Below are 19,698 nucleotides of genomic sequence, written 5' to 3'. Positions count from 1 at the left end.
AAAGTGATATCAGATTTTACACAATATTAAAGAATCATATGTAGAGAATAGAGGTGTCTGCTGTCCTCTTGAGAAAGATCTGGTCCTGAATCATCTTCCTCAATAAAGAATTAACCCAGGAAATATTCTTATCTGCCTTAATTATCTCTATGCATTTTGTTTCGATGAAATACTAGGACATCACTACATTGTGAAACCCATTATGTTTGTCGATTGTATGTCTGTGTATTTGTGTCACTGCCACAGTAATCTCCAAGAAAAAAAAATGGGGGGAAATATTTAGTTACTACAAATGTGCTTTATTTGAATACTTTATCTGAGAACCAATTTTTCTCATAAAAAATTTATTTCTAAAAATTTTTCTTGGAATTTATAACTTTTAGGCTAAAATGTTAGCTAATAAATATCAGGTATCTTTAAAAAGAAGAAAAATTTCAATAAGAACTATAATCTGCAGGATTTTTCCAATGTGCTTTGGTTAATATAATTTATTGAGCATATTATTATCATTCTTCTTCATTCTCTCACCATATTGCTTAAGAGTAATTTCCATGTTAAAGGTAGGCCCATCTAACTGGCCAGCTCAGAATTATTTTGTAGACCTTTTCAAATGATACAGCTTTCTTCACATCTCACCTTGTCCGGTCCTCCCCCGCCCCCCCCAACCATACCTCTTTCCCATTCAGAGACTTTTTGTGAACCACTGTTACTAATGTTAGTGCATCTAATCAATTCGGCTTGCTAAAATAATAATTCGGATCCACTGCAACAGTGTGGAGTTCAACAAAAGCTATGATGTCTGACCCAACTCAGACTGTATGCTAGTATGTTTCCCAGAGTTTCATTTATTCCTTCAGCCTAAAAAGAAAAAAAAATAATAATGCATACAGTCATTTAGCACAGTCAATAAGTTGTAGATATTATTATTTTTGGAAGACTTGGGAAGTTCTTTGGAGGAACTAGTATTTGCCATTTTAGCGTAGAAGAAAGAACATAGGATTTAGATATCCCATCTCTGCCTTTTTTTAGTCACTCAGTATTGTCTAATACAGCTATAGTTAAGATTTTGTCTTTTTTAAAACAGGAAGGGCATACTTCTCCTACTTACTCCACAGAGATATTTGAGTATCAAATGAGATGGGATAAACAATAAAACATTTAATTTTGCAATTGTTTACTAATATATTATTATGTGTTTTGGTTTATTTTATTTTTTTTCTGATTTACTTCTGGTGCTTTATTGTATATTTACATTTCAACTGGTTAATTAAATTAAAATTATAAAAGTGGCTATATGCATTTTATAAGAATTTAATTGCCATTTCCAGAAATTGTTCTCCATATGTGATTTGCACAGAAGCTATTTGAGTATTTGTAATCAAGGTCAGCAGTCTTGGATATATGTTTCTCTTTCTGTTTAGAAGCAGTCAGTAACTCTCTTCCTAGTGGTAGTAAATTCTTGAATTTATTATTTTTTAAATTTTTGTCATTTCTAAATATTTTTTATTAAAATGAGTATAAAGTCTTTCAAGTGTTTATTTTTTCATGTGTTACTAGACTTCATTTTGTTCTTTATTATTATTATCATCATCATCATCATCATCATTATTATTTTATTATGGTGACATTTGTTAACAAAATCCAGTAAGTTTCAAGTGTACAATTAAATAGTAATCGAATATATTTTGCATTGTATGTTCTGTCACCACATATTTGACCCTTTTTATCCCATTTAACTCTCCCTCCCCTCTGCTCTCTGGTAACCGCTAGTCTATTGTCCATCTCCAAGAGTTTCTGTCATGTTGTTTGTTGCTTTTAGGTTTATATTCCACATGTGCAGATAGTAATGGCTTTAATTCTTCATTTCCTATTTAGATGCCTTTTATATCCTTCTCTTGCCTGATTGCACAGGCTATTATCTCCAGTATTGTATTGAATAACAGTGACTATAGTGGACAGTCTTGCCCTGTTCTTGATCTCAGAGGAAAGGTGTTTAGTTGTTCACCATTAAGTATAATGTTGGCCGAGGGTTTGTCATAAATGGTCTTTATTATGTTAAGATACTTTCCTTCTATACCAATTTTGTTAAGTATTTTGATTATAAATGGATACTGTATCTTGTCAAAGACTTTTTTCTACATCTATTGATGTGATTGCACAATTCTTATTTTTATTATTGAACCGTCTCTATATCCCTGGGATGAAGCCCACTTTATCATGATGTATAATTTTTTTAATATGTTGCTGTTTTTAATTTGCTAGTATCTTATTTAGAATTTTTGCATCTGTGTTCATGAGATATTGGTCTGTAGTTTTCATTACTTATGTTATCTTTACCAGGTTTTGGTATCAAAGTAGTATTGATGTCATAAAATAAGTTAGAAAGTATTGCCTCCTCTTCAATATTTTGGAAGAGTTTGAGAAGAATGGGTATTAAATCTTCTTTGAGTGTTTGGTAGAATTAAGTAGTGAAGCCATCTGATCCTAGACTTTTACTTTTTGGTAAATTTTTCATGTTCGTTTTAATTTCCATACTGCTGATTGGTTTATTTAGAATTTCTAGTTTTTAATTCAGTCTAGGAAGGTTGTATCATTCTAAGTGCTTGTTCATTTTTTCTAGGTTATTAAATTTAGTGTTATACACCTTTTCATAGTATTCTTGTATGATTCTTAGCTTTCCTGTGGTGTCTGTCCTGATTTCTCCACTTTCATCCCCAATTTTGCTTATTTGTATCCTTTCTACTTTTTCTTTAGTGAATCTGCTAGGGGGTTTGTCGATTTTATTAACCTTCTCAAAGAACCAGCTCTTTGCTGCATTTATTTTTCCTTTTTTTTTTTGTTTTCAATTTCATTTATTTATGCTCAAATTTTAATGACTTCTTTCCTTCTCCTGACTTTAGGCTTCATTTGTTCCTTTTCTAGTTTTTTAAGATGAAACATTAGGTTATTTATTTCGGCTCATTCTTGTTTTTGGAGATAGACCTGTAATGACATGAACTTTCCTCTTATGACTGCTTTTGGCATGTCCCAAAAGTTTTGATATGTTATACTATCAGTATCATTAATTTATATGTATCTCTTGATCTCTCTTTTTATTTCTCCTCTGACCCAGTCATTCTTTAGTAGTATCTTGTTTAATCTCCAAGTACTTGTGGTTCTTCTCACTCTCATCTTACAGTTAATTTCCAGTTTCAAAGCATTATGATCAGAGAATATGGTTGGTATGATTTCAACCCTCTTATATTTGTTGAGGTTTCTCTGTGTCCCAGTATGTGGTCGATTCTTGAGAATGTTCCATGTGCACTAGAGAAAAATGTATAAGCAGCTGTTTTGGGATGGAAGACTGTAAATATCAATTATGTCCAGTTGGTCTGTGTTATTTAAGGATGTTATTTTCTTATTGGTGTTCTGTTTGGATGATCTGTCCGTATCCAACAATGGGGTATTTAGGTCCCCTATTGAGATAGCGTTTTGGTCTGTTTCTTCCTTTAGTTCTATTAGTAATTGCTTTACGTATTTTAGGCTCCCTGATTGGGAGCATAGATATTAATAAGTGTTATGTCTTCTTGGTGCATGATTCCCTTTATCATTATGAAGTGTCCCTCAGCATTTCTTTTCCTTTTTTATTTTGAAGTCTATTTTGTTTGATATTAGTATCACCACTTCCATTTTTCTCTGAATACCATTAGCTTGAAATATAATTTTCCAGCTTTTCACTTGGAGTCTATATGTGTCTTTGGAAATAATATGTGTCTCTTGGAGGCAACATATGGTTGAGTTTGTTTTTTGATCCAATCTGCAACTCTGTGCCTTTTTATTGGTGAGTTCAGTCCATTTACATTTAAGGTGATTATTGAAATATGAGTTTTTCATATAACCATTTTATCTGGTAGCTTCCTTTTAATCTTTTTTGGGGGGAAGGCTGTGGGTTTTCCCTGTGGTCCTTTTTTGTTTTATGTTATGTACATCAGGACATAATCTTTGGTGTGTGGTTACCATTAAGAATAAGTAAAGGATCAATATATAATTATAGTAGTCCATTTTCTTCTGTGTGTGCCTTATCTCCATTCCCCTTTGTGAATTTGGGTCTTTGAATTCTCCCCTTTTCTATTATTATTGCCTCATTTTATCTCTATGTATACTGAATGTTCATTACTATCTTGTAATAGCAAACCTCTTCTTATTATTTGAGCTTAAATACCTTGTTCTTAATAAGGATTGCACTCCTCTGCTTCTAGCTGCCTATTAGTCACCTTACTCATAGTTATAATTTTTTTTGTCATCTTATTTTAGGTGAGCTAACCCCTTTCAGTATTTCCTATAATGCAGGCCGCATAGTGGAGAATTCCCTCAGTTTTTGTATGACTGGAAAATTCTTTATTTTTCTTTTATATCTAAAGGAGAGCTTTGATGGATACATTATTCTTGGCTGGTAGTTTATTTCATTTAACAGTTTGAATATTTGATTCCACTCCTTTCTGGCTTGTAAGGTTTGTCCTGAGAAGTTAAGCAATAATCTAATATGTTTTCCTTTATAGGTTACCATCTTCTTTTCACTAGCTGCCCTGAAAATTCTTTCTCAATCATTAATTTTTGACAATTTTCATATAATGTGTCTTGGAGAAGATCTCTTTGAGTTGAGATAATTGGGTGTTCTGTTGACTTCTTGAATCACAAACTCCAGTTCATTCCTCAGGTTTGGGAAATTCTTGTCAACTATTTGTCTGAAAATGCTTTCTAATCCCTGCTTCTTTTCTTCGCCTCTGAGAATGCCCATTATTCTTATGTTTCCTGTTGGTATCAGCTAGTTCTTGTATTTCTCTTTCATTATTTTTCATTCTTTGGTCTCTCTTTTCTGTCTCCTGATTTATTTCTAGATTTCTGTCTTCGACATCATTGCTCCTTTTCTCCATTTGGCTGACTCCATTTCCCAAGCTTGCTATTTCATTTTTCATCTCTTTTAGTGTGTTCTTCATCTCTGGAAATTCCATTTGGTTCTTTCTGAGGGTTTTAGTCTCCTTGCTAAAGAACTCATTCTGTTGATCTAGTTGTTTTTTCTCAACTCTTGGAATTGTTGATATGAATTATTTTCAATTTCATTGAATTTTTTTTCAGATGTACCATCCTGAATTTTCTGTCATTTAAGTCACATAATTCTATGTCTTTAAGCTTATTTTCTGGAGATTTTTTTTCTTTCTTTCTGAATTGCCTTGTTACCTTGGCTATTCAGTGTTTAATGGACTATTTCTCTACCTAGGCATTCATGTGTGCCTGTTGCTAAGAAGGTTTTTTTTTTTTTTTTTTCTTTTGATTATCAGTAGATTGTGTCTAAGCTTCTTGGATCCCTGCTTTGAGCCTGAATAATGCCTTTTTTATTTCTTATAAATATTCAATTATGCTCACTACCCTCAGACTCAGTCCCTGTCAGTGTTGGATAGTTTCAGTAGTGTTTGCTCAAATTCCCCTGGGGCTCTGTGGGTTCATTGTTGGGTTGGAGGATGGCGGGTTGTTGTGGCTCACTCTCTCATTCTGCAACCTCAGTGCGTAGTAATCAGCTGTTGCTTCTCTGCCATTCCCCCATTGCTTTCCGTCCTGATACCTGGGCTCTGATGCTGCATAGAGCTCACAGATCTCTCAGGCAGGGCTGTTTAAGGAACCTACCACCTCTTCTCCCCTCCACCTCCTTCTGTTGGGAGCTCCAGCTGTGAGAGGCATCTTTTTTGTTTCTCTCATTCTACCACCCCACTCTCATGTTTCTGACCTGTGGTAGCTCTTATTTTGCAGGTCCCTTGCTCAGATGTGCTAATCTGCAAGTTGGGCATTAATTGTTGAGTTTTAGATGTTCAGCTTATTGTTATTTCAAGGGGAAAGATCTGAAGACATCTCCCACTCCACCATGCCTCTGATGTCCCTCTTATTATTATTATGTGATTATGTGTTTTAAATGCAAGTCAGTTTGACTGATAATTATTGATTTTCTCCTCATTATAATACTTTGAAAAATACAATTTTTATGTGTTTTTTGAAAAAAATGTTTTCTATAGGTAAATTCAGAGAAAAGCATCTAAAAATAATGGAATAAGGGCAGCTAAATAGATAATCTCTGAAGCAATGGATAGTGACAGGTATTCGGGCATATTCTCATCACTTTACTATTTTTGCTTATATGGTGTAATAGAAATTTTATGTAATTATACATGCAAAGGATATTCATATTTCATTATTAACTCACGAACTGTCATGGTAAGTGCAGAGCTCATCCTATCCAATGGCAACTGCTCTGTGACATGCTGATGAGAGACATGGCTTACAAGCAATGACAGAGGAGCCCCGCCCTGTTCATACCTCTGCCTCACTCCCATCATTGAATTACTTCTACACCTTTAATAAATTTTTTTCTAAAGTGACTGAAATTGCTTCATTAAAAATATTTATTTTAATTAAAATATTTTCATTGTATGTATTTTTATTGTTAAAAATAATGTTTTATTCAGTGTTTGATTAAATTGTTTAAAAAAAATTTTTCTAGATTTGCCAAGAATTGTTTTCTAAATCAAATAAAATCTAAAGTAAAAAATTATTTTCCATAAATATCTAACATGCAGTTGCTTTACTATCCCTAGAGTTACTAAAAAAAAATGTAGCTTTAAAACTACATATTAAAGAAGAGATTACTATAATTATTAGGCTATATTACATATTTGAGAAACATTGCTAAGTAAGCTTAGAAAATAATTTTACTTGGAAAATTAGTAAATATTTTAACTGCTCGACTGTCAGTATTTCATTTGTTAGGGAAAAGTACATTGGGATTAGTTGAGGTATTTCCTAGTATGGGAGGGACTGGGAATCTTTTGTTCATTTTCCAACTGCTCGCTAAGCCAGTGTCTGAAATACTCAAATCACGTGGCAGCATTCCTTGTGATACTTCTACTTGTTATTTACTATTAATTATAAAATATTATTTCTCCATAGATTCCTTGAACTAGTCAGTGTACCATTGCTTTCTCTGGGCATTTTGGTCCATCGCCACAATAAATGACTATCAATTGTTTTATTTAAGAAGATCTTGAAAGCATTAGATTCTATTTGTTAAACATTTATTTCTGTTCATTTAATTATAGAAAATCATACATGTATTCATTCTTCCAATTTTGCCACTGATTCATTTAATCTAATCATGGTTATATAACATTAAAGTATACTATTTTCTTGTTTAATAAGAATCAGTGACCAATCTCTTTAATTCTATACCAAAAACTTTAATAAAATGTGATTATTAAATTTAAATCTCCAAACATTCTACATCTCAAAACTACTTCTATTCTATCACAGAAATTTCTCTTTTTTCCTTCTTAATTGTTCATTTTTCTTCATTTCTGTAATTTTTGTTAGCAGCATTTGTAAAAATAAGGGTTTTTCCTATTAATCATAAAATAAATGGCTTCATCTTGAAAGTCCCATGTACACAGTTTCCCCAAGAAAGCACAAATAAGTTTTTATACTTCTACGTAGGAGGGATGGAAAGAGAGAGAGAGAGAGAGAGAGAGAGAGAGAGACAGAAAGAGTGTGTGCATTTAACAGTGTGATTTCAAATTTAGCATAATATGTTAGAAGAAAAAAATAGTTATTAAAAAAACAGATAATTGTGTGATTTCTGGCATGAGAAATCAAAATGAATCATAAATCATAAATCATTCTTTTGGAAGAAGAGTATATAAAAACTGATTTACTAGGATAAAAATCAACAAACGGAGGTAGTAGTTACCTACTGCATAAACCTAATAGTTTCCAAGGTATTTTAACAAACACTGCAGTTGATGAGGTTATAATTATCAATTCTGTTTCTTGCTTTTTAAGAAATCTCACCTTTACTATCACATTGTGAACTATCATTCAGTGAAAAATCACTCATCTAGGTGATCCTGTAATAAGCATTAAGGAGAATGAAAATTAACTCTGCGATTTACCACTTACATAAACAGTGAAACTATATGTGTATGTGTAAATATATGCAACACATGTAATGAATATGCTTATTTAAGTGCATTCATACTTTCATGTATAGCTCTCTCATGGCCATGGACTATGCTAGGAAATCTAAGAAACCTGTCTACCGGTCCATAAGTAAAATCATTAAAGAGTGGCAGATAATATGAATTGAAACACTTACTGTGGAAGGATTGAATAATATTGATTGTCCATTCATCTGTTAATCTTCCTGTTCTTGTTATCTGGATACATTTGAGCTGATTTGAAGATTCTCTTGATTCAATCCAACAAATCATATCTTCATCGTAAATAAAATCCAAAGTATGAATTTCATTTCCATTGACTGAGCTCAGGGTTGCCATTTTACTTCCATTCAGATAAAAAACCTCAATTATTTCAGAATTTGCAATTAACAGCATAGGTGACCTATCTGCAGGTTCTGGAATAAAAGAGGAAGAGAGAAATGAGTCCAGTAAAAGAGAATCATATATGTATTTTTTTTTTACAATATTGCATTACTTATTAAGAGTTATTCTAAATTTTAATGTGTCTTTAAAATTAAAAAAAATAATTGCAAAACGTATTTATTAATAACTTTTATATAGTTTCACTATCTATATATTTCAGCTGATTTCTCTAAGGAAAACAGTCCACTGAACATTTATATTCCTTATTTCCCTACTCATAATGTGTTGTCTAAATATGAGAACAATGCTATTTACTTTCATTGTTGGTAATAAAGGGAGTGCTGTGAGTTGTTTTTCTAGCAATGATGATGGATCTAGACTGACATTATAGTTTTACAGGCTTCTCTTGCAAGCAAGGGCATGCTTTTTTGAAGTAGATGTATCAGGTCAGAAATAGATTCTCTGGAGCGAAATATGCAAAGCTCATAGGTTCATACAAAGAGCACCTGTGATCTTAGTCTCATTGGCTCCTTTTCTGGCCCCAGGAGCCAAATAATCACACATTCCCCTAGTGACTGGATTATGGTTACTGACCTACTTCCTTCCACATTCCTTCCCTATAGTTAGGAAAATAAGATTCTAAAGGTAAAAAAACAAACAAACAAACCTGCACAATACTACTTTTTGAACAATGCATTTTTGCTTGTGTTAGAATTGGTGTGTTTTTTATGAATGAATACTAAGTGACCATAATTTCAATACCTTTTAATATTTGAAGGTAATAGTAAAATCTCATATAAAATTAGCGTTGAAAGAGTTTAGCTATATAATGATACTCAAAGTAGCTTTTTTTTTTTTTTTTTTGCAAATTAGGGAACAGAAAATAATTGAAAATCTTCGGCTCTTTTTTTTTATTTCTTATATCTAATGCATCATTACATTTCTTTGATTCTAATGTCAAACATATGAAGAATCTCATCACTTCTCAGTGACTACTACCACCTTCTTGTAAGCTCTCATCATCTCTCAACTAGATCATTCCAATAGTCTTCTAACTGGTTTCCCCTGCTTCCATCTATGTTCTCCTTTTTTTTTTTTTTTTTTTTTTTTTTTTTGTCTACCTCAACACAATAGCCAGTTATACTTTTAAAATACTAAGGCAGAACAAGTCAGTTTTCCGCCCAATTCCTCAAAGTAATCAGAGTAAAAGTAAAAGACCATATGATGGCCTTCCTGATTTGTTTATACATTGCCTGATTGACTTCATTTCCTCCATCTCCTTACTAGTTTCACCCTGTGACTCTTATTCCAGACACATTGTCCTTCTTCTTGCTCCTTGAACAGGCCAAGTAGGCTGCTCAATCGGAGTCTCTTCCTTCTAATTAGAATCATCGTCCTTCATATATAAGAACGGCCAATTTGCTCACCTCTTTTTGGGTATTATTGAATGTCACCTTTCTGTTGAGGATGTCTCCTGTCACTTTATCTTGTAAAAATTACAAACCTCTATATTCTCTATACCTCTTCCCTTCCTTATTTTTCACTTCTCACAACGAAATGTGAATGTATGCGTGTGTGTGTGTGTGTGTGTGTTTGTGTGTGTATTATTTTTCTGACTTATATTTCTACTTGCACTAATGTATCTATAGCATTTAGAAAAAAGCCTGGAACCTAGTGGCCATTCAATACAAATTTTCTAAATAAGTGAAAAAGACACATGGGACTCTTGCAGAGTAGAACTCTCTAAAACATTCTGTGAAATGTTACAAAATAATTTTTTTAACCTATGATTGAAACCCAGAGAATGATAGGTTATTTGGAAAATTTTATAAAAATCATTTGCTCATTCAAGAAAATGATACTTAGAATTATGAAAGTAGGAGAAAGCAAACGCATATACTATGACTAATATAATTAAATAAGTCTAAAATTTTGAACTCTTATTTAATGATCTCCATTATTTCTTGTGGAAATAGGGATGTCTATCTTCTTGGGTTTTCCTCAGATGGAAGAGCTCCATGATGAGGACGATTCTGGATTTCTCCTTGCAAGTTTAACATGTCAACTCTAAAATGTATCCAAACAATTTGCATGAGCATTTGAATTTTTACCCCCTAAGAAATTATCTCTATCAAGCCATAGATTTTTCTCTTCCTTAAGAAAGACACTAAAAGTGTTAGATTTAATTCAAACAACAAAACAAATAAAATATAAAGGACAAAAACAAAAGGCTTAAGGAGATTATAAAATTGGTTAGCCCAACAGTTTCTTCCCAGTGGAGAAACAAACTTGTCCTAACCTGCATAGTATAAATCAACAAAGACAAAGTTTCATAAATGCTAAGATTATTTCTATCATAAAGAGTTCTCTCAGAAGTATCAGTAAAATTGTGAATTATCATTGCTTAATGTAACCTAGTTAAGCAATCACATCTGAGTTTGGTTTGTCAGTTGGCTTCTCTTCTAATCTCTTGAAACCATCTTAACCATATAATACTTGTCTGTTGCTATTCCTTAATCTGGAATTCCAGATTTTTTTTTTAACCTCTGCTAGCTCTGTTATTTTCTAATTGACCCTGGCAGTCTTGAAACCTGCTAGACTATGGATTTCTCAGGTTATGAAGAGGTCTTAGATGGCTGTTTTTGAGGTTAACAAAGGTGTGGTGACATTATTGTCAGTGATTACTGTCTTTATTTGACAATTAAAATGATCTTTAGTGAAATCATATCTCGTTCACAAATGAATCATTATTGAAAACTTCTTTGTTACCAAGCTTTATGAGAAGTCCACATGTAGACAATAATTTATTAATTGGTTACTAGTCAGTAAATGTAAGTATCTCATAAACGTTCTTTGAAGAGAAGCTGGAATATGAAGGAGGAACATTGAGATTCTCCTGAGAAACTGAGATAAAGTGAATTAATAATTAACACAGGCAACACTTACTTGATACAATTGAACAATCTTCATGATTTTTATAATGCTTTCTGAGTAAATTGGTTGACTGTTTTAATGAAAAACATGTCAAACAATACCTTTAAAGCTTCAGATAAATAGAAAAGCATACAAATAAAAGCAGATATTTCATAATTTAACATAACCTGTTTGATGGAATAATGGTGACTTTAAAATTCAAATGACATACTGGAAAAGAGATACTTATAATATAGTCATGATGTGCTATGTTGAAGTAGTATTTAACAGTCTCTGCTAATTATTAATGGTGGTTTTCTCTTTAGATAAATAAACTTAAGGCCTAGAATGGGAATGACAAGAGGAGAAAGCCATTGAAACATAGGAAGTCACAAAAATCATCAGAAGCTAACTATATATATTTTTTACTTCATTATGAAAGCTGGTATAGGCCTGGCAAAGGTAGTTTTGTCCCTACCTGCACCTCTTTTGATCTCTAATATGCAACTGACTGGAATAAATGTGATACTCTTATCACATGCCATCCATAGAGTCAGTGAACAATTTTCCCAAAGGAACAGTAGAAAATCACATTAGATAACTTCAGTAAAAAAAAATTACATCCACGCTTAGTGAGAAATAAAAATATTAGCTCTCCACATAGAAGAAATTAAAACATAAGAAAGCACTCAGTCAATATTCTAAATTAGAGAAACAAGACTCAGATTGAATAAACCTCTCCAATATGCTGTCAGTTGAGTCATCCTGGAGAAAGAAAATTGTCCTCGTTCTCTTCACCACTCTCCATATGACAGCAGTATAAAAAACAGTATTTTCTTATATAATCAGAAAGTGATTTCTTTCTATTACATATGTCATATTAATAAATAATATGATTTTTAAAAATTGATTTAAAACTATAAATTTAAAAGAGAAATTTAGAAACATAGAAAATCTAATTTTACTAGATTCATAAAAATACCCATTTAAATTCCAAACCACTATAAACATATCCTTATCTTCTCATAGTCAAAAATATACTAAAAGTGTATTTATATACTATAACAATATGATTTAGACATACAGCCATTGCTAAATAAATGTTTTCAGAGTGAAAAAATTTACTTTTAAGGTTTCATTTAAACTTTCTATTCTTCCATTTAATTCTAAAAATATTAATTCAGCTAGTTTCCTTATGGATTCATATACTTATAAATAAATATAAACCTTATAATTATTATGTATATAATAAATGCATATATGCACCTATACATATATAAATGTATATCATCTAGTTATACTGTGTACTGATTTCTCTTAATCCTGCAGTTATGAATTATTATCTATTATGAAGTTCAATAGGTACAGCTCAATATTTGTTGTGTCAAAGATAAAAATCAATCAATTGATCAATAAAATAATCCCAGTTTCACTTGATAAAAGGCTAAATAATAAGTTGCATATAAAGTATATAAAGAGTCAGAGTAAGATTAAAAAGCATGAGAACAAAGTGAAATTTATATATCACAAATAATTGTTTTTTAACCAGTATGAACTTAAAATAATTGAAAGATAAGTTTTAAATGGTTTACTTTTAACTTCTTATATATAAATTATATGAAATCTTTGAAAATAAGAAAAATGTGATAAAGTTAGAAATGAGAAGTAAGAATGTTAACAATTTGTAATGAAAAATCATTCAAATCCTTATGGAAAGTAAACTACTACTTTATAAAACAAAATGAGCAATTTGTGTAGAGAATGTATTTCAAAAAAATCTAAAATTACGCAAGAACACAAAGTTAAATATGAAATGTTAGGAGAAAATCACTTCATTTTTAAAAGAGAGGAAAACTTTATTCAAATAACATAATAAATTATAGATCAATGCCAACCAAACCAAGCTAAAAATGCAAATAAAATTAGCATCATATAAGTAAAAGAAAAAAAAAAAAGATATGTTTGAAATACTTTCTTTCCATTTCTCAGCTATGTATGACCAAATTTGTTTCTCTGTTTTTCTCGACTATTTTTTAATGGAACAATATCTTTACTGAACTGAATGATGCTTCAGATAAGGATATATTATGGATATTTCAGAAGAAACAATTTTATCACATTTATAGAAGAATAAATATGAATCAAATTTTAATCTTATGAAAATGCATTATTAGCAGTATTTGGCTAGGCAAAAAATGTATATTGCTACAATTATGTAATAATTTTTCTTAGTGCTACCTTTTATTGTGACGGTCTATTTATACTGAACTAATTTTTGATTGGATAAAAATGCTTTTTTAATTTAATTCTATTTCTTAGTATTTAAGACATAAAGCATTCAACTAGGATCTGAAGATCTGTAAGATAGTTTGCCTTCAAGAAGTACATAATCTAGTAGAAAAATTAAAGTAAATATTCAAAAGTTTTATATTTTTTGTCAGGTGTGGTACTATCCATAAAAAAATGTATAATGGCAGTGAGTTTCAAAGAATGTTTAGATATATCTTTCAATGGTCTAAATGTTTGTGGCCTTCAAATTTCTTATTTTGAAATCCTAATTCCCAAAGATAAAGGTATTATGAGTAGTGGAGCAGAAGGACTTTCGTAGATGCTTAAGTCATAAAGGTAGAACCCTCATGAATGGGATTAGTGCCTTATTCTTATGAAAAAGACTCCAGAGAAATCCCTATCTCTTTCTGCCTTGTGAGAGTATATGTCTGTGAATGTCCGTGGCTTGGAAGAGAGCCTGCACCTGGCCATGCTAGCACCCTGATCTCAAATTTCCAGCCTCAAGAACTGTGAGAAATATATTTCTGTTGTTTTAAGCTACCCATTTTGTGGCATTTCATTATAGCAGCACAAATAGACTAAGACATATCTGTTTAGTAGAGTCGAAAGTTCCTTAATAGAAATGGCTTTTGATCTCAACCTTGCTTTAATGAAAGAACCAGAATTGGACATGCAGAAATGGAAGAAAAAAAAAATCAGGTAGAACAAACAGCTTTAACAAAAGCACAGATGTGGGAAAGACTAGGATGTGTTGCAAAGTACTGACTTCAGTTTTTCAGTTTTCTGAAGGGTAGAGCATGTGTGAGTGGTAGAAGTACTTCATAATAATAAAAACAATAGCTAACCCTTTTTGAATATATTTTAGGAGCCAGACAACTGCAATTCATGTTTCAGATTTATTACTTTATTGTATACTCACAACATACCTATAAATTAGGTGCTAATATTATCCACATTTTAGGGATAAGGAAAATTAGTTATATAGAGTTTAAATAATTTGCTTAATATCACAGAGCCAATAACTGAAAAGAACTGTATTCAAAATCACAAAGTTTATAGTAGCAGGAAAAATAGGTTGAGGAAAGATTGCATAGGTTATCGAATGTCAAAATGACAAACATATTTAATTTGGGGTGCAATTAGAACCAGTGTAAATTTTAGAGAATATAACATGATCAAAATTATGCTTTAGGATGAAGTTGGAAAGGATGCATAGGATATTGTACAGGTGAGTAGAATATAGTGGGGTAGATAAATTTCCCATTTAACTTTTTAAGCTGTTTTTGCTTTTACTTTTAAAGTAGTGTAGTATAATTCATATCAGATGGGAAGGTAATATATAAAAGTCTTATTTACACACTGCTTCGGCCATGGTATTCTGGAGTGAGGTTAGAAAGAAGTTAGGTGCAAGGAAAAAGTATCTTTGTTTCTGTTTCGATAGATGCAGTACAGAAAAAAAGAACGACCATTTGTGTCAATGTTCCTATTGGAAGCAGAGATCATTGAGAAATCAGTAGAGAATACTTAGAGGTTTAGTAACATACTAGTCTCAATACACGTAAATAGAGAAAAGTATTCATCTTATTTTTAACGATAAAGAAAGTAACCCAAAATTGTGTGTGTGGTGTGGAATTTGTGGACATATGCATTGGCTATAGAGATTACTGAACACAAAAATGCTATTTTAATTTCTTGGGAAAAAAGGTAATAAGGACCTAAAATAAGTGACATTGATTTCTTAAGTAGAGATGGGTTTATGTAATGAAGTAGAAGTTCTAAATTATAGTGATTGTTTTATGTAGACAATGAGGGATATTAAAAATTATGTGGAAATTTTAGATTTGGGAGATGGCAAGAGTGATGATGTTATTAAAAGAAAGTCAGAGAAAAGAAAGTAGGGTCAGTTTTAAGAGAAGTCGATGAGTTTAGTGTTGATACGTCAGTCCAGTGTTGTGTTTTTTAATTTTGTCTTTGGCGTTGTAAAAACCTCACTCATGTGAACTATTGGTCAACTTAAATTAACCATAAACCTTAAAACAGTATAACCTTTCTGTTATTAGACCTTACAAGGGAAATACTGGTACCTTTATTTAGAGGATATTTCTACTTGAAATGATTTGTGAGTGAGAAGCAATGAAATATGTTGTTTCTCAGGAATAAGTATCATTTCATAAAAACAATTAAAATCAATAATATCATGACTCCTAAAAAAATCCTATTTTGCAAGTAATATGCCTCCCCCACCTAAAAAAAAATTCTATTTTGCAAATTAGCAGCCCTTACAATTCCCTGTTTCTTAAAGAGTTGGTCCGACAAAGATCAAGTTGGTATCTCCTTTATTATCCAAAAGGCTTTACTTGGCAAATGGTAAATGTTCAATACATGAATGACACATGGAGAGGTATTTGAATATGGACTACCGAATGTTTTTAAAGATATTTCACTGAATAATAAGTTTAAAAATAATAGTGTATTTTAATAGGTAAAATGAGATAAATAATGCATCATGATTTTTAAAGAAAAATAAAATTAATTAATAACCACTGAAGAATTATATCAGTAAATCTCAAAATTTTAGAGTATAATTTATTCAAACTTTAGGTTACTGAATGAATTTTAAAATAGGTAAAGTATTTTACCTATAAACCACATTCTTCCCAATTCAGATATGTCCCTCTAAGTTATAATTGGTGAAGACTGAGTTAAAATGTAATAGATATCGAGTCATTAAAATTTTGAAAGCATGAGTCGTTAAAAAGCTACACTTAATTTGTTTCTTAAAAAGAAAATACTGCCTCAGTATTTGCATATCCATTTATTCTTTTAACAAACATTTGTTGAACAATTGAACATAGTTAGCTTCTGTCAGACCCTGCTGTAGATTCTAGAGATACAGCAGTTAACAAAGCTAATAGAATTCCTGTTATCATAGAGCTTATATTTTAATGGGGGAAACAGAAAATGAGCAAGTAAATAAATACTATTTATTATTATTTGGTGGTGATAAATTTTATGAAGAAAGGTAAAACATTGGTAGTAATGAGAATGTGGGCTGTATCCTAGAGAGAATAGTACAACTCAGAATATATTTAAAAGTTTGAAACAAAGGTTTTATGAGAAAGAATGGAGCCAAGGCTGACTCCAGTGTTTTGGTTTGAATAATTGGTAAATGGCGGTGACATTTACCAAGACGGGCAACATTAGGGAAAGCATTGTTACAAGGGATGCGAATCAAGAGTTTGGGACACATAGAATTTGATATTTTATTAAATTTCCATATGTAGATATTGAGTTGGATCTCAATAGCCAAGTGAGTCTGATATTCAATAAAGAGGTCAAGATTGGGAATAAAAACTGATGAGTTTCAGTTTCTAGAACTTCTACACAGTGTTTTTTGTTTGTTTGTTTTTGTTTTTGTTTTTTAAGCCATGATATAAGCTGAGAGCACTTAGGGAATCAATAAAAGGGAGAAGTCCTAAATACTGAACACTGAATCATGCCAAAAATACTGACGAAATGAAGATAATGCAGCAAAATAAACTGAGAAAAATTGGCCAGTAAGGTAAGTGGAAAACTCTGTGAATGTGCTCCTTTAAAAGGGAAAATATTCAGGAGGAGATAATGATAAGTCATATGCTAAAAACAGTTTGTTCTTTGATTTAAATAAGAGGAAGGCTGCCTGATAAGTTCTGGATTCAGATAGATTGCTAGATTTAATAAAGTTCAGGGTAAGAAAGCTCTTTGCTTGCTTCTATCTTCTCAGAAATATGAAATGAAATCGTCACCTTAGAATAAGAAAGAAGGAGGTAGATAGAAGAATTTTTATTATCTAGAGGTGGAAAAAGGAAAGGTCATTTAGTTATTTCATTGTTTTCTGACAGAGATGCCAAACTACATAAATATATACCCTAATTTAAGATATCAATTTTCTACTATGCTATTCAAAAGACAGATTTATTCTATGTATTCAGTGGTGATGATATACCAAACTTCTAGCTAGTTTACTAGATATATTCTTTATAATTTGACAATACATTTTTCTAAACTTCTAAAGACTATTAAGATGTAGTTCATTTAATCATTTGGCAAAAATTATCTTTTACGGAAAGCACAGATGGAGGCTGTGTGAGTCCTAGTGTTAAGAGAAAATGCTCACACACCTTTAAAATTGCAATCAATACAACATATTTTCTCATCTCAGGACTAAAATTACTCTAAGCAGCTTGACTGGGGAGAATACCCAGAATACCAGTCATTAAAGTCAAGGGCAAGTAAGGACTCTAAGGGAAGGAACACCAAGGACATTCTCTAATTGCTGTTATTACCTTGTCCATTGCAACTGATACAGGGAATGCCTTGAAGGCTCTCTGGGCAAAAAACAATTCTTACTAGAAAGAACAAAATATTCTTCTTTCCTTCAGGTTTTAAGCCCTTCCCCCCTCACTCCCTGTGGATTTCAATAGCTATATACTTCTACTTTTCCCAAACAAAGCAATAGGAAAATCATATACATGTGTACATCTTTGCTTCATCTTAAAATTAAAACCCTTGTAATTTTTACAAATTTAAGCATGCCTCATCTCTGTTTATTGTTCATTATATTTGTCCAATATTAAGACAAATGTGTGATAGAACATATTATCTATCACACATTCTAAATTGAGAATTTAGTTAATAGCTCATTAGCTATTCTACAAAAAATACATAACATGATAGAAATTTGTACCTATATGTTGTGCCGTTTGTAAAAACAAAGCTTATTGGTTGTCAGATCTAGAGTCCATACATGTGGCCATTTAATTCTTCATACCAAAATAAAGGAATTCTCATCTAGATTTCAGTTAAAATGTTATGTAGTAAAGAAAATGAAAGACATTCATGTTTTTCTGTTTTATATTTTCTTAGACTATGGTTAAATCAAATGTGTAATGACACATAAGACATCATGGTCATGTTCTTTATCATCGATCTTGCAAATTTGTTGCTGGAAAAATGATTTAAGATGTCAGGAAAGATGCTTGCTATGAAAGTGATATCCTGCAGTAAAAATAAAAACAAACAAACACACAAACTCCAATACACACACACACAGATTATTGTTGAGGATTTTAATACCTTAACACTGGCAAACTCATAAATAGTGTTTGAGTAGGAAAAAAGTGTAAAGTTAAATTTGAGAAATGAAAATTCCACAGAAATCCTAACCTTGGCCCATCATGAACTGTGATTTCCAACTGAGTGAAGGGGCAGGAAGATGTAGGATAGGAATACTCCAAAAATAGAGGAAGTATGTTTAATGGCCAAACAGGCAGCTTGGTGAAGCTCTGATATTTCTATAGGATAGAGGGTTAGGCAATACTGCCCTATTGTATGATTGTAGGAGGGGTTGCTTTTTCTTGAGTATACTTGTATAGGAAGCACACTAGAACTATATGACCATTTAAGGAGGGGATTGGTGAAGAGGGCACATTTATGGAGATTATGCAGAGCTTTCCAAGCCACTCTTTGATGTTGATACTATATCATAAAAAAGCAGCATGAGACTGGAAAAATAGGATAAAACAGGAAAAATACCCCATTGTTATTTGAATCTATGCCAGTTTTTTTACTTTTATTGATCCTCAACATGCCAGTGTCTTTATTCTGCTTCTTGAATATTCAGGATATTACTTAAAGTGCACAACAAATATTTACCAAGCAAGTAGCCCTGAGCTACTTCTCTGCCACCTACCACTTACTATAGTGTTCATAACATCCTCCATGTAAAAAACAACAAATCTGGATTATAACGCTGGTGCTGGTCCACTAAGCTCAAGCCTAGCTCAGAGTTTTGCATATATACCAACATATTATCAAGTGCTATTCACAGTTATGCCTCAATAAAATGATAAATTATGCAGAACTAGACCTTTGGACTACCTAAGAATAATGAAACAATAACTCTGAATAGCAAATCTTCATGTGTCAAGACATAACCACATATCATTCTGCAGAAAGCCCTTTTTAGCTAAATGATATGTGAAAAAAGGTCTGATCCACTAGTCTCATAAATTATCAAAGTTACTAAGACTTAATGTTACCCTTCCTAAGGACGCTT

The 19,698-nt window shown here is 31.7% G+C and overlaps 1 protein-coding gene across 4 annotated transcripts in view; it reads right to left on the bottom strand.

The window, feature by feature from the left end:
- Positions 1-19,698, bottom strand: part of LRP1B (LDL receptor related protein 1B) — a 1,622,137-nt gene that overhangs the window by 834,052 nt on the left and 768,387 nt on the right. For all 4 annotated transcript variants that reach the window (XM_036236560.1, XM_036236558.1, XM_036236559.1 and 1 more), the window contains exon 6: positions 8,174-8,431. In XM_036236560.1, coding sequence (XP_036092453.1) covers positions 8,174-8,431 — 258 coding nt within the window. The remainder of the gene's footprint in view (positions 1-8,173; positions 8,432-19,698) is intronic.

This window comes from Rousettus aegyptiacus, unplaced genomic scaffold, assembly GCF_014176215.1.
Source record: "Rousettus aegyptiacus isolate mRouAeg1 unplaced genomic scaffold, mRouAeg1.p scaffold_m13_p_2, whole genome shotgun sequence".
NCBI classification, from domain to species: domain Eukaryota; kingdom Metazoa; phylum Chordata; class Mammalia; order Chiroptera; family Pteropodidae; genus Rousettus; species Rousettus aegyptiacus.
This window is presented reverse-complemented; position numbering and strand designations above follow the sequence as displayed.